Source organism: Squalius cephalus, assembly GCF_949319135.1.
Source record: "Squalius cephalus genome assembly, chromosome: 8".
NCBI lineage: Eukaryota > Metazoa > Chordata > Actinopteri > Cypriniformes > Leuciscidae > Squalius > Squalius cephalus.
In genome coordinates, this window is record NC_137129.1 from 7,115,822 (window position 1) to 7,131,559 (window position 15,738).

General features: G+C 38.3%; 1 protein-coding gene across 4 annotated transcripts in view; it reads left to right on the top strand.

Annotated features, from left to right (window-relative positions):
* The window catches only part of col16a1 (collagen, type XVI, alpha 1), a 76,015-nt gene that overhangs the window by 43,582 nt on the left and 16,695 nt on the right, over window positions 1-15,738 (top strand). For 2 of the 4 annotated variants that reach the window (XM_079878854.1, XM_079878855.1), the window contains 23 exons: window positions 2,873-2,908; window positions 3,028-3,138; window positions 4,136-4,171; window positions 4,291-4,344; window positions 5,220-5,270; window positions 5,359-5,478; window positions 5,602-5,637; window positions 5,733-5,840; window positions 6,082-6,204; window positions 6,517-6,570; window positions 6,668-6,709; window positions 6,838-6,873; window positions 7,567-7,620; window positions 7,718-7,786; window positions 9,481-9,534; window positions 10,029-10,055; window positions 10,959-11,015; window positions 11,146-11,187; window positions 11,371-11,442; window positions 12,382-12,435; window positions 14,128-14,157; window positions 15,359-15,475; window positions 15,651-15,692. In XM_079878854.1, coding sequence (XP_079734980.1) covers window positions 2,873-2,908; window positions 3,028-3,138; window positions 4,136-4,171; window positions 4,291-4,344; window positions 5,220-5,270; window positions 5,359-5,478; window positions 5,602-5,637; window positions 5,733-5,840; window positions 6,082-6,204; window positions 6,517-6,570; window positions 6,668-6,709; window positions 6,838-6,873; window positions 7,567-7,620; window positions 7,718-7,786; window positions 9,481-9,534; window positions 10,029-10,055; window positions 10,959-11,015; window positions 11,146-11,187; window positions 11,371-11,442; window positions 12,382-12,435; window positions 14,128-14,157; window positions 15,359-15,475; window positions 15,651-15,692 — 1,425 coding nt within the window. The remainder of the gene's footprint in view (window positions 1-2,872; window positions 2,909-3,027; window positions 3,139-4,135; window positions 4,172-4,290; window positions 4,345-5,219; window positions 5,271-5,358; window positions 5,479-5,601; window positions 5,638-5,732; window positions 5,841-6,081; window positions 6,205-6,516; window positions 6,571-6,667; window positions 6,710-6,837; window positions 6,874-7,566; window positions 7,621-7,717; window positions 7,787-9,480; window positions 9,535-10,028; window positions 10,056-10,958; window positions 11,016-11,145; window positions 11,188-11,370; window positions 11,443-12,381; window positions 12,436-14,127; window positions 14,158-15,358; window positions 15,476-15,650; window positions 15,693-15,738) is intronic. The other 2 variants (XM_079878856.1, XM_079878857.1) reach the window with 1 other exon arrangement.

The following is a 15,738-nucleotide window of genomic DNA, read 5'->3' on the forward strand; positions in this document are numbered from 1 at the left end:
ATTTTTGCGGCTGACCTTATTGCATTTGCATTTATAGGAGTTTCCCTTTCAGACACAAAATGTATGGGTGGAGAATATTTTAATTAATCATACAAAGTAATTGACTAAGGTTTGCATTAGTCAATTTACTGGTATTTGCACCATTGTTTAACACCCAAAAACAGCATGTCTTAAAGTCCCCCTGTGGTCAAAATCAAGATTTTAATATTGTTTTTATGTCTATGTGGTGTTTTTAATATGCTTTAAAGGTGCATTGTGTAATATTTAGGAGGATCTGTTTACAGAAATGCATATACATAACTATGTTTGTATGATGTATAAAGACCTTACATAATGAACCGTTATGTTTTTATTACCTTAGAATGAGCCATTTCTATCTACATACATTCTACCCCCTTGCATTCTACAGTAGTCCTAACCTGACATACGCGTTTCGTCACTATGTTGTTCTTCGTGCAAAGAAGCAAGCTAAAGTCAGCGAATAAAACACTGACACGATGAACAAGTAACAATAATATTCGCAATAACATATAATTTCTGAATACTGAATATTCTGAACATTCACTGAGATACACTGAACATTCTGAATACTGAATCAAGTAAACCTAATTTCTTAATTTATCTTTGTAAAGAAACCTCATTGCTTAACTGGCTATACTCTCTGCTGTCTCAGACGACGGCATCTTTTCCTGTCGGCCACCGTAACTTCTGTTGGTTGCAATTCGCAACCTCACCACTAAATGCCGCTAAAAATTACACAGTGCACCTTTAAGACAAACCATGTGTAAATTCATAAGTCAACACCATTGCTGTGTATTTTCTCCTTAAAACTGCAGCGAACCAAAGACAGTCTCAAAAACGCTGTTTGAAATCGCTGGTGTTTTTGACGTCACAAACTACATTGTAACCAATCAAGTCAACGTGTGATCGTCATCAAGTGAATCTCTGAGCTGGTGTGAGTGAGTGGAGGCAGGGCTAATTTGCATATTCATTGAACCGCGTACTCTAAATGAGGCAAGGGTGTAGATATACGTTCAAGCTATTTTAAGGCATGAAGACATTTTTTTCAAGGAAAAAACGCTTAAATATGTTATTTTGGTGATCAAAGATGCGTCTTAAGGGATACAATGATTAATGACTTCAAGGGGACTTAAAGCATTTTGTGCTTGACATAGCTGCAATAGTTAAGCTAGGAGGAGACACCACAGAGGACAGAGAGAATTATCTCCACTCGTGTTAATTTATTTAAAGCTACACTGTGTAACTTTTTTAGTTGATTCTTAGCAAAAAACACTTAGTTCTTTCAAAAATATATATGCTCATTAATGTATATTTACTTATTTCAAGTAATAAAGTATTCTCTTAAGTTTATAATCTGCCATTGAAAGTACATACGGGTGAGGGGTTCGAATGCCGGTCGACATGTTGCCCCTCCATCTTGAAACTACATTAGCCAAAGAGGGACATACCTGTAAATTCAAGCTTCGCCTTTTGCGTTTTTCACTCAGTGACACCGTGACGAATGCGAGGGGGAGATTACTCGCGAGCGCCGGCAGATTTGAAAGATAGTGTAGTGTGTGTGTGTGTGTGTGTGTGTGTGTGTGCGCGCGTGCGTGCGTGCGTACTCACATTTGAAAGAGAGAATTAAAACGTCAACGCGACAGACAAATCAGCAAGACCATAGTCAATATTGGAGTAACTTTTCCCAGATGGAAAGAGCTCATGAGGAGAAAAGATTTTAAAACGGACGCCGAGGTTGCCTGCTTTCTTCTCGACAGGTAATTCAGCCTGTTGTAATTCATTTGTGTAAATTCGAAGTTTTATAGTTGCTTGTCTAACCATAGCATGGTTGTGCATAACGCCAGAACGACCTCTAGTATAACTTCATCCTCGCATCAATGGTGAAAAAGTATTGTTTACCTTGTAACTTAAATCTGTGCTGTGACGGATCACAGGTGATGAATAGTTTTAAAGGTGCAATTTTTTAAGCTATATAAAAAAAGGACACTGTAAATTTTAGTTATTTTTAATTGCTTTTACTTTGTACACATTGTAACGTTAGCCTAATCTGATTATGCTGGGATAGCCGATTCCAAGGGTGACGTTTACCTCCTGACATCTGTCCTGTAGTTTTATTCATTTTAGACGTATTGTTTATTATTGTCATGGACGAAGTCGATAACTGGAAGCCATGTTAATCTTGGAATAATACGGCCACCGTAGGAGTTAAAACGCCCTCAGAATTGAGAGGAACAGAAACTAATAATCACTGGGTAGTCATATACAATTTCACGCTAGATGGGGGTAAAAATCACACAGTGTAGCTTTAAAATGCCACAGAATGAACATATCGTTTGCCAAGCCACGTTATTTTCAATTTACACTTCTCTTGATAGATTTGTGGACTTGGTCATAATAGAAATGAAATGGCTGCGTCTGTGTCCTTTTATTTGCACATTGTTAGTAGATTCCCTCTTTCCACTTCCATCGCTCTTTTATGGGATTGCGGTCTCATGCTAATTTGCCCTGTTTAGTGAATCTGGCCCTTAGTTTTCAATGTGTGTGGGTTTTTGTTTTTTGGACTTAGAAGAAAGTTTTGAGCTCTGAAGTTTATTTTGTTTGGATTTTTATGGACATTTCTTTCCTTATTTAGGACTAGGCACTGAAAAAGAACTATTAGTTAATTTATTTGGCTTTTTTAGTCTTAGTTTTACCAATCCAAAGTTCACAATATGACCACAGACACACACACAGACAATGAAATATGCCTTGATATCAAAAGCTGCTTCCTGTTGGAGAAATTCCCGAGTGCTGAATCACTGAAAATTTAATTCAGAGTTTGAGCTATTTTTACAAACTGATTATCTTTCAGGGGGAGCCAGGAGGCGATGGGGCCAGAGGTGAAAAGGTGTGTCTGCCAGGTGTTGTCGAGAAAGATGAAGAATCTGTTCACCTTTTGTAAATTACTTGACATTGCAACTTAATTTTGCAACTTTTCTTAATGTCTTGCCATCTTTGCTCTGTTAGGGTGAACCATGTTCCGGCTGCCCTAACATTGGAGATATTCCAGCAGGCTTGTTGAATGGGAATCAAAAGGGACAGAAGGGAGATCCAGGTGTTGGGCAGAAAGGAGAGCAGGTGAATGTTGTGGAGTGGTTTCTCATTGACAGCTAACACACATCATTTTTAAAAGTTCTGCATCACTTCCTCCCATAAGTCCTGAAGTGCAGTAAATTACAACACAAACAGTTTTTGATATCCACTTCAGTGGTTTCGTATGTGTGCGCAGGGATGTATATATTGACTGATGCATAATCGCAGGCTACTCCACGCATTTGGCTCAGATGTACGCCTCAGGCACAAATGATTTTTTTTTTTTGTATTTTTTTTTTGTAATGACACATTGGGGAATTAACCAACCAGTGCCTGTCATTTCATGTATGCTAATATGCACTATTCTTTTTCTTTCCTTTTGTTTTACTTGATATTCATGTACAGGGAGAAAGCATTTCACAAAAATAAGTTGGTTGTCAGATTTAGTGGAACATCTCCATACTTAATGTGATGAACTACACCTGTGGTTGCTCTCTAGGGCACCTGGGTGGAGAGAAACTAACTTCATACATCCATTTAAAATGACCTTGGGACCAGATGGTTAAAAGTAATTGCAAAAACTTAGCTTTGAGAAAACTTTGAGCGTCATTTGTTTTCTGATGCCAATAAAAGTGTACCCAAATACTTTTTGTAGCCATTGTGCATGTCTACATTGTACATTTTTTAAAAATTAAAGGTGCTTTATTGGCGTCAACTTTTCCACCATCGGGCTGAACGTTCTAAGAACAGTAAGTTCTTCATAGTGGTAAAAAGTTGTTTAGATTATTAAAATGTTCTTCACACAAAGAAAAATTGGTTCTTTTATGAACAGTTCAATGAAAATGGTTCTTCAATGGAATTGCTGTGAACCTTTTATTTTTTTCTAATAGTTGTGTTAACTATTGAAGGGAAACCATCTAGAATTTGTGTGGCCTGCTAATCCATTATAAAATAATATAGTCATTTTAGAAACACTAATGTGTGGACAGTTTTTTTTGTTTGATATGTTTATCCACTTGTCCAATTTCTAATTTGGTTACAGGGGAATCCAGGCAGCAAAGGAAACGAGGGGAAAACTGTAAGTAACGATATTGTTTTCATATCTAATATTTTTATTTGTGTTTTCTTTTTACTTGCATCTGTGATTTATGACTGACCTCAACATTAGATTAATATGCAGATGTTAATGTTTTTTAGGGCAAACCTGGTCCAAGAGGGCCAAGTGGGAAAGATGGAAATAAAGGAGACCAGGTGATAAAGCTCAACTCAGAGTTTGTTATTCTGCACTCATTTTAAAGTGTTTTGATTGGAACCTCACAGAACCAGGAACCACAGAAACCGTGAAAATAGTGGAAGAAACAAATACAATTAAAAATAAAATTATTGCTTAAAGACTGCGCAGCTGAGTTTAGTGTTCCTACCTAATTTATATTTCATATAAAAATTGTAACTAATAATATTTCACTATATTGCTGTATTTGTGATCAAATGAATGCAGCCTTAGTAAGCATAAGAAACAACTTCTTTCAAAAACTAACCGACCCCAAAATATTGAAAAAGAAAAATCATAAATGATTTTCTATATTACATTTATTTTTTTTATATATATATATATATATATATATATATATATATATATATGAAGAATTTAATATGCAAGATACTCTTTTGATCATCTCAAATGAACTTTTTGGAGTTAGTTCAGCTTGAGTTCCACTGTTATTTAAGTAAAAGAGGAACAAACCAAATAAAAAACTAAGGCCTGGTTTCACAGACAGGGCTTAGATTAAGCCAGGATTAGGCCTTATTTCAATTAGGACATTGAAGCTTTTACAAACATGCCTTTGAAAAAAACATCACTGTGTGCATCGTGAGACAAAACAATGGCACTGACTTATTTTAAGATAAAAAGCATGTTGCTTTCAGTTAAAACATGCATTTTAGTCTGGGACTAGGCTTAAGCCTTGTCTGTGAAACCGGGGATAAAATTCTAAAACCCATGTTTATTTTTATGTTTATCAGCTTATCACTCAAATTGTTATACTGGCAATTGAATTTGTTATTAAAAATGTATTAAATTGAGTCCAAAATAGATGCATTTTCACTAGTGGCCTCATTTTTTACAGGGGGAACCTGGCCTACCTGGTTTAGGAACACCTGGTATAAAAGGTGAAAAGGTAAGTAAATGTTTTTACTGTGGTTTTCTCTTCTTCATTAGAAGTGTATAGATGTGCTTACATGGTACACATGTGCCTTCTATTAAAGGGAGACTGCCAAATCAGTCCCTCTGAGAGGGGAAGTGGCCCAACTACGATAAAGGTCACCGGGGAACCAGGCCCTCCAGGACCTCCAGGCCCATCAGGTGAAGGAATTGAGGGCAGACAGGTAAGCATGACTATTTTATGTTCGCTCTATATAGGAAGGGGTTCTCAGTGTATTATTGTTCATTTTTTAATTTGAGGAGCCTAAAACCCACTGACTTTGCTTTCAAAATGGCTATCTCAACAGGGGCCACCAGGTCTTCAAGGTTTCAGAGGAGAGAAAGTAAGTTAATTATTTTTTTAAAGCAGTGCAAATAATAGTGTGTTCACAATATGGGGGATTTTTCTAGGGATTAAATATCATTTGTATGTGTGTAGGGTGATCAGGGTTTACAGGGAGACCCAGGTGTGGCTGGGACACCTGGAGCCCAAGGATCTCAAGGAGAAGCAGGCAGGAACGGCCTTAATGGACTAAAAGGAGAAAAGGTCATTGATCATGTGGTCACATATTAATTACATTGCCTTAAATTATGCGCCATCATATAATTTTTGAATAATCATTAATCATGTTGATATAATTGATTACACTTTTAGAATTAAGGTGTTATACGACTCATATATAAGGCAAAAATATCTCACCAGATAAGAACGCTAGACCATCTGGGATCTCCGTTGCGATTTGAAAACATTCTGTCTTTTCTTATTGCATCTGTGTCTGTATCGCCAGGGAGACGCGTGTGACAGCTGTCCATCACTCCCTGAAGGAAACGGCAATGTTGCTGGCTTTCCAGGACCCAAGGGAGAGAGAGGAGAGCCGGGTTTGCCAGGCGAGGGCCGAGATGGGAAACAGGTGCAGGTTTTTCTGTACAAATGCAAAACTCCAAATATTAAACTTGGGAGCACACAGTTTGTGTAAAATATGTAATGTTTAAAATACTGACTTTAAGTTTCAGTAAGTTTGTTTCATCATTGATTTGAGAGTTCAATGACATATTCATGTTATATTTTGGTTGCAGTTAATACAAATGTAACTGGATTTGGCATATAATATCATAATATCATAAAAAAAAAAAAAAAATCTTCTATCAAATAAAATTTTCTATCTATAAAAATCAGCATCTAGCAAAATCTGGACTCTTTCTTTATAATCTTCATTCTGTAGGGTCGACTAGGCCCACCTGGTGTCCAGGGACCTCCGGGGCTCAAAGGAAGTCAGGTAAAGTTACAAACCTGACTAATGCATACATCAGTCACATTTGTGTGCCAAAGTTATAAAAGAGACTGTGGTGTGATGCTTATGTTTATTACATTAGGGTGATGCTGGGCCTGCAGGTATTGGCCTTCCAGGACTGCAGGTGAACGAACAGCTATTGTAATCAGTCAGAAAAACTATACTATTTATACTATTTTCAAAGAAATGGTTGTATTTAAATAATTCCTTGAATGCACCAGCCCTCTCTGATGCTTTGATGTTCTCACTCAGGGTGAGCAGGGACCTAGAGGTTTTCCCGGAGCTGCTGTAAGTGCACAAAAAGTATCTTGTTCTTTGGTGTTCACACATGGATTTGGCCCTTTGAGTGTGCAAATTAGCAGATTTTTGTTCTCTTTGAATTGTCTGTATTTTTTCTTGTCTACTGTTATCTGATACATACACTACCGTTCAAAAGTTTTTAAAGTATCTTTTGCTCAATAAGGCTGCATTGATTTGATCTAAAATACAGTAAAAACAGTAGTATTGTGAGATAGTATTACTATTTTAAATTACTGTATTTTATATATATTTTAAAATGTCATTTATTTCTGTGATGCAAAGCTGAATTTTCAGCATCATTACTCCAGTCTTCAGTGTCACATGATCCTTCAGAGATCATTTGAATATGCTGATTTGATGCTGAAGAAACATTTCTTATTATTATCAATGTTGAAAAATATGCTTGTGGAAATAGAATGAATAGAAATGAAATAGAAAGTTCAAAAGAACAGCATTTATTTTAAATAGAAATCGTCGTCTTTACTGTCATTTTTGATCAATTTAATCCATCCTTGCTGAATCAAAGTATTATTTTCTTAACAAAAGAAAAACTAAATCTTACTAACCCCCAGTACCTTTTTAACAGTAGTGTATGAATCACAACAATAAATAAAAACAGACCTATTTAATATGCACCACATGTAAAAACCAAGTGTGAAAACAGTCATGTTTGTCCTACAGGGTCCAGAAGGACGTCAAGGACCCTCAGGGCCGATGGGACCAGCGGGTCAAAGGGTAGATCACCAATGCAATGACACAGCACTGTACAGGCCAAAAGAAACACTGGACACGGACCTCACTATTATCCTAATGTATTGCTTGATATCAATAGGGTTCAAAAGGAGAGATGGGACCACCAGGGCCACAAGGGCCAATGGGAATAGGACAGATCGGACCTCCGGTAAGAGCATGACATGCACAGAAGGATTTTCCCCAGCCAGGAAGGCAGACTTTTTTTTTTTTTCTGCCTCTCTTAAAGGGATAGTTCACCCAAAAATGAAAATTCTGTCAGTAATTACTCACCCTCATGTTGTTCCAACCCCGTAAGACATTCGTTCATCTTCGGAACACAAATTAAGGTATTTTTGATTAAATCTGAGAGTTGTCTAACTCCTCCATAGGCTTCTAAGGGACTGAAACTTGCTGGCACAGAAAATGTATTAAAGACATCGTTAATATAGTCCAAGTGACTCCAGTGGCTCAATCTTAAGTTTATAAAGCGCCGAGAATACTTTTTGTGCGCAAAAACAAACAAAAATAACGACTTTATTCCACTTTTCATTTCCTTCTCTCTGGGCCTCGGGTCTTTTCACGTAGTGTTTTTGCGTAGCGCGTCTGTGTTGCACGTCACCACGTAGGCTCACTATTGGCCGACGCTGGTCATGTGTGATACGTGGTGACGTACAACACAGACGCGCTACGCTTAAACACTACGTGAAAAGACCCGAGGCCCAGAGAGAAGGAAATGAAAAGTGGAATAAAGTCGTTATTTTTGTTTGTTTTTGCGCACAAAAAGTATTCTCGTCGCTTTATAAACTTAAGATTGAGCCACTGGAGTCACTTGGACTATATTAACGATGTCTTTAATACATTTTCTGGGCCAGCAAGTTTCAGTCCCTTAGAAGCCTATGGAGGAGTGAGACAACTCTCAGATTTAATCAAAAATATCTTAATTTGTGTTCCGAAGATGAATGAAGGTCTTACAGGGTTGGAACAACATGAGGGTGAGTAATTACTGACAGAATTTTCATTTTTGGGTGAACTATCCCTTTAATTGTAACATTTTAATGTTTAAATGCCACTATGTATGTACAGCAATGAGCCAAAACATTATGACCACCTGCCAAATATGCTGTTGGTCTTCCATTTGCTGCCAAAACCCTTTGAGGCATGGACTCTTCAAGACCTCTGAAGGTGTCCTGTGGTATCTGCCACCAAGACATTAGCAGAAGAACCTTCAAGACCTGTAGTTTGCCAGGTGGAGCCGCTGTGGATCGAACTTGTTAGTCCAGCACGTCCCACACATACTCAATTAGATTGAGATCTGGGGAATTTAGAGGCCAGAGCAACACCTTCGACTCTTCATTCATCATGTTTCTCAAACCATTCCTGAACAATGTGTGCAGTGTGGCAGGGTGCATTATCCTGCTTAAAGAGGCCACTTCCCTCCTCTGCCCACTGCTGGTCAATTCTTACCACTGCTGACCAAGAGCAACCCACAATCCTTGCCGATACTCTGACACAGTCGCCTTGCCATAACAGTTTGGCCCTTGTCAAAACCACTCAGATCTTTATTTCTGCCCATTTCTCCTGCATCCAACATGTTGATGACGAGAACTGATTGTTTGCTTACCATCTAATCTACCCAGACTTTAATATGTGGCCTTGTTAGGAGATGATCAACGATATTCGCTTCACTGGTCATAATGTTTTGGCTGTTTATCTGTTTGGCATAATAATGCAAGATAAGTGCATGTTTCAGATTGATGCTGTTAATAATTGTGTTTACAATGTACTGATTCAGTAAAAATAAGGGAAATTAGGAGTGGAATAAGACACAGCCAGTAAATGATTTTTATATATTGTGTTTCACAGGGTAGGAATGGTACGACAGGATCGCCTGGAATACCAGGGCAGGATGGGAGTCCTGTAAGTTATTTATTTATTCATTCATTCCTCTCCAGCAGTCCTTTGATCATCTCCACCAGATTATTCCCTTATTGTGGCACACGCTCTGTCATTAACAAATTCATGCAACCATATTGTCCAGTGTTCATTGCTCTGGCATCTAGAGATGGCTTCAAAGGGACTTCCATAAACTGCGAAGACAAAAGCAACGAGATTTTGTTGTCTTGCCAGAGCTCGTCTAATTAAAAAAAAGCAAAGTTAGCGTTGTCTGTTCTTGCATCAGATGTTAATCACCTGGGGCTTTGTCGCAGAGAGCTTGAGGAGCGAATCCAGAAACAGACTTGGGTCATATCCGACTCTGTCTGGATCCCTAACAGCAACACATTGTCTGCTTGCATCACGTCACCTATCGCTGCTCCTCCCCGATCCACACTCATCTCGCTGTCCCTGGAGAGTTACACACAATAACACTGTCTAACGGAGCCTTTGTGTGTGTGTTTCTTCTTGTCTTTCAGGGACTCACTGGGCCTAAGGGTGACAAGGTAAGTGTCTGGATCAGTGAGCTGGGGAGGCGATTTCGAGTTCCCCCGAAGCAGTGAGATTGTGTGTGTGTGTGGAGAGAACGAGGGATAGGAGGAGTAATGTTTAGAGCGACCGTCTGTATGCACAATGATGTGTCCACCCTGGAGACACAAACAGACGCAAAAGTCTGACAGAAGAGTTTGACAGTGCTGAAAAAGTTCAAAATGCCCTCGAGCTAAAACAGGACTATTAATTGGTGAATATAACAGCTGTCATCTGTAATCTGACAACATCACAGAGTATCAAAGAGAAAGGAAGTGAGCGTGAGGGAGATGAGAAAGAGAGACCTCGAAAACAAAGGCCTGGAAATGCTTCATTCTTTAATGTCCTTTGCTGTCTCCCAGACTAATTTGTCTAAACACAGAGGAAAGTGGCAGCTGATATCAAATGATGCATATTACTCCTAAGTGTGATGAAGTGCTCTGTCATTCCTGTCGAGTGCCAGGATAGAATTCTACAGCGAAAACCTTTCGTATTTCCGACATCATGTCATGTTGTCAACACACTGTAAGTGTGTGCGTGCGTGTTAGGAGCGAGGACACATGCATGTTATATATATGCGTCATATATACAGTATGTTCACACATATACATAATGCATATTATATTATTATGTTTTGTTGTAGTCTAATGATCATTTAGTTATTGTCAAAAGGCAAAAATCAAACAATAAAATGGATATTGTTTATATTAGACATTCTGTATAATATTAAAAAACATGAGACATTCATTTTGTTGAGTTGTGATGCTTGCTTTTTGTGTTGGTTGATTGTATCAGGTGTAGTTAGCAATACAGATAATGAAGAAATCATTACTCGGATAATGTAGAAATCATTGTGACCAAATTGTTTTTCTGTGTCATAGGGTGAACCAGGAGAGTGCAACTGTTTGCAAACTACGTTCCCTGGAACTGGCGGACCTGTGAGCTAATGATTTATTTTAATGCTGTTAATCAGGAGGACATTTAGCACACATACACACAAACACTCACTTCAGATCATGAAACCCGATGTCATTCGCAGATCTGAACTTGGTTGCTCTTTTCTTGCAGGGGGTCCCAGGTGGTGAGAGCAGGTGGCAGCCTGGTCCTCAGGTCTGACTTCCTTCTTCACTCTTTATTTCTCTTCTACTGCATAAATGTCTGCCATTTGAGTTTGTAAAAGGAAAAAAAAAAGACTATTGGACTTCTGCAGACATGAAAATGTGTCTCTTTTAAAGATTAATGTATGGCCTTTTTCTTACTTCTAATGATTTCATTGTGCTTAATGTGTGTTAGGGTCCTCCTGGACCACCAGGCCCTCCAGGTCCCCCAGGGCCCCAGGGCTTCATAGGAATCACAGGCCCACAGGTGAGTATTATACAGATTGCATCATGGTGTACCTCTGCTTTTTCTGTCTGTTCCTTCTCCATCCTGCTGTCTTTGTGGGGCTTCTGTATTGGGAAGGCCTGCATGGATTACTCTGAGCTTCAGCTAAAGCAAATTTAAATGCACCCATGAATGTTTTCATATAAAAACAAATGTTACTTAAGCAAATAATGATTAATACTTAAAGCTGCCATTAATGTAATGTAATGTAATGTAATGTAAATATAATGTCATGCAACTGTAATGTAGTTTGTAAAAGAGCGCTATGTTAAAACATTGCTGTTAAATTTGCACGCTTTAAAGGGGCTTCTGGGATTTTTGGTTAGTGCCGGGATGTGCTTTGTTAATGGCTGTGCTTTTTTAAAACTTATTATAAAGTAAATGTAGGTATTAATGTAGCTTGTAAATGTAAAGCCTTAATGTATAGTTAAAATATTGCGCAAAAAACGACTAATCTTAATTAATAAATGAATTAAATAAGTAGTTGGGGATCATGCTGCTTTTTCTTTTTAAAAACCATGCAGAGCTCACTGTGAGGTTGGTGTATTCAACATGTGTCCATTGTTCATGTGTATTATTCATCAGTTTTGTTTCAAATGCAGAATGAGGAAATATTTAAGATCATCGACATTAAAATCACCCTGATAAACTGGCAAATTAACTTCTGCATGATCTCACCGTGAGCACTGAGTGGTCTTTAACCTGGTGTTGTGTTGATTTCCCAAGCCTCAGAAGAGCTGAAATAAAAAAAAATATATAGACAGAGAAAGGCAAACAAAATGTAAATGTCTACTCCGAGCTGGAACACAAACCAGGAGAGGGTCCAGGGCTTTGGCTACTTTCCCTCTGCCCCGCTGAAGACGGAGGTGTCCAGATTGTGGCCACAGGCTAAACCAATTCAACCTCAGTTCCTTCTTACAGGGTATCCCTGGCAACGATGGCGTACCAGGGAAACCGGGTCCACCCGGCCAAGCAGTGAGTAACCAGACAGGGGGAGGAGCTAGTGGAGTGCAACAGCTTTATTACAGTTAAAAAAAAAAAAAAAAAACACAGGTCAAGGAGCCTGATTGGCTGACTTCTGCGTTAGAAGGGGAGCGGGTTGGGCGTCTTTGAACCAGTGCGGGGCGACGGAGCTCGCTAGAGGTGATTCACGAGGACAAAGGCAATGACCCATCAGCTTTTTTATAATACAAAAAAGAACCAGTAAGCATTTGTAAGCATCTTAGCTCAGCATTCTTTGAGGACATCTCTGTTGTAGTGTATCGTTTATGGCCGCCAATGGTCCCATTACCCTTTCAGTGTTAACTCACAGTCTCCGAGGCTTTGTGTAATGGTAAACACTGCCATTGTTTTGAGTTACGGTTAGGGCAGCCATTACTGTGAGTTATTTGCCGTACAGAAAGAGCCATTAGATCTTTGGTTGAAAGCAGGATTCCGGCATTAATGGCTCCGTCTCTCCGCACGCATATTTTCTCAGCTGGCCGGAGGCCCATCCTGGAATCAGAGCTCTGGGCTTCCAGCCTGCAGCGGAAATTTGGACGGACTTCTGTCCTGGTCTGCTCTGCTCTGCTCCACTTCTATCAGCAGAATCCGACCACCGAGTTCTTCCAGAGCACAATCAGATCTAAACCATGTTATATTAACTCGCTAAAAAACAGACCCCACAAACAGCTTAATCCCAAAGCTAGTTCATTAATATTCAAAATTGTACAGTCAAAAACACTAAATAGTTCAATTAAACGAGTAACGAATAACATCAGGAATTCAAATGGTTCTTTTAAAAACTCGTTATTACAGTAGTTTGGATTAAAAGTAATTGGATTGCATAAGGTATGAGTGGTCCCGGAATGAAACCACTTTATTGAGCTGTGGAGAGCCCAGACCATCCAGTGGTGAGAGGAGATGATGTACTCGAAGCACATCAGTATCTGGATGCTCATAGCACCTTCAAGAGCATCTGAGCGACGCTCTCATCCTCGGTCAAGCTCTCAGGTTGAGTTCAGGTAACTGTGGTTAGAGTAACATTCCAGTCCTCGATACCAAAATGGGCCAAGTGCATGAAATGGAATTTGAGTTTAATTCCTTCAAATACTTTAAAATACTCTGGGGGTTCGTTACATACTCCACGGGAGTTCTTGTTGTGGGTGTTGCACATAGGAATGTTTGGAATTGTCGTTTTTCTGGATATCTTTTGTGCTCTGAAACTAATGCTTTAAAAGTAAGATGTGAAAGTAACTTCTTATCCATGCTGTGAATGACCAACTAGCATAATATTTTCAACCATAACTAAATGCATTTTCATTTACATGTTTAAAGATGCAATTAATCAGTGAACTGTTTTAAAATGACAGTTTAATAAATTTGGCATAATGTGAAATAATGTATCATGGTAAATTATTCTCAGATTTTTTTTTTCTGACTAATTTCATGCAACATAATTCCCTTATTAAAATGAGATTTGTGTTATTAATGACCTAATGAGATCATAACTTCATTGTAGACTTCAAAGCAATGCTTTCAAAAATAACTTAGTGTACTGCATTGCCTTGGTCTCATCATAGTCACTTTCCTCTGAACTTCTGATGATAATTGCACATTCAGGTGTTGTGAAATGAAAAATGTTTTTTGATGCCGTCACCATATCTGACTGTCTCCTCCATCTTGCAGCTTCCTCTGCCTCAGGATTCCCCAGGCAAGGTAAACAAACAGTCTAATCTGCATCTCTGTATTAACTGCAGGTGTTCAACTGTCTATAGAATTATTAATATGCATGTGCAATGAAACACTGGTATTATCCAGTAATGTGTATACAAATACAACACATACGACATCAAGACATTGATGCCATTTAGTGCTTTAAACTTTTTTATGCCAAATACCCCTTGGTGGATAGATAGATGATGCAGGGAACCCCTGATGCACATTGCACAAAAACAAGTGCTGCAATTTAAGCCAGACATATTTCATTTCAAGTATGCAACCATATAAATACATAGTTTAGGATGCTTACATGACAAAGCCATTAAAATGTATTGATTTAAACTACCATTCTGCTCACAGAATCTACATTTATTTGATAAAAATTATAATACAACATCAATATTGTGAAATATTATATTTCATATATATTTTAAAATGCAATTTATTCCTCTCACATGATCCTTCTCATGATGATTTGGTGCTCAAAAAACATTTCTTATTATTATTATCAATGTTGAAAACAGTTGTGCTGCTTACTATTTTTGTGGAAACCATGATTCATTTTTCAGTATTCTTTGATGAATAGAAAGCTCAAAGAACTTGTTTGAAATACTCACTTTTAATGCATTTAATGCATCCTTGCTAAATAAAAGTATTAATTTCTTTAAATAAAAATTTTGAGCATTTTTTCATGTGCAATATGTTGCTTAAAAATCCCTGGCTGATGTTTGAATGCCGTTCAGCAGATGCATTTAAGGTGTTTAAGATTTTATTTAGATGCTTATCAAATGTTTGTAAAAAAGTCAAATAAAAAAAATGCATTTTTTAGAATCTTTTTCACCCATGTCTCAGTGACGTATGTGTGCTGTTTGGGCAGAAGAACATCTCTGATCAGAGTTGATTTAAAACTCATTTATTTGATAAACCCTAGTTTTTGGCTTTGAAACCTTGTGCATTCTTTGAGCTGAGGTTTGGATTCTTTAATTCCTGCTCTATCAAACTGGCATGTGAGAGCACGATCTTTAGTGTTAACAAAAATATCCTGTGTTTATATTTCATGCATACTCCTCAGTCTGTCTGAACCTCATTACTCTTCAACGCATCAATGCTATTCACTAGTATTTGCATGTCGATGCTGTGTATTTATTGTTCATGTGCTCTTTGTAGTGTGAGAACACATGTGTTTGCTTCACTGTAGGAGGTCTGTGGCGATTGCTCCAAGGGCCTACCAGGTGTGCCCGGCATTGTTGGCTCTAAGGGCGAGAAGGGAGATCAGGGCAAGCCTGGCGCTGTGCCCTTAGAAGGATGTGAACGGGTGAGAGGGATGAATGATGGATGAAGTGATTGGTATAAGGGTGTGGGTTTGTGTTTTCTGTTTGGTATTCCTTTTCGCTTCCTAGAATACCCATTGGTTTTGCTCATGCTACAACATATAGTACTGTTTGAATGCGCACAGTTTTCTAAACCCATCTCTATGATCACCTTTACAGTGTTTTGAGAAGCTGCAGAGAGAGGAAACACCAAGTGGGCCCGTAAGTTTGTGGATAATATTATATCATAAATAAGATTAGGTTACAA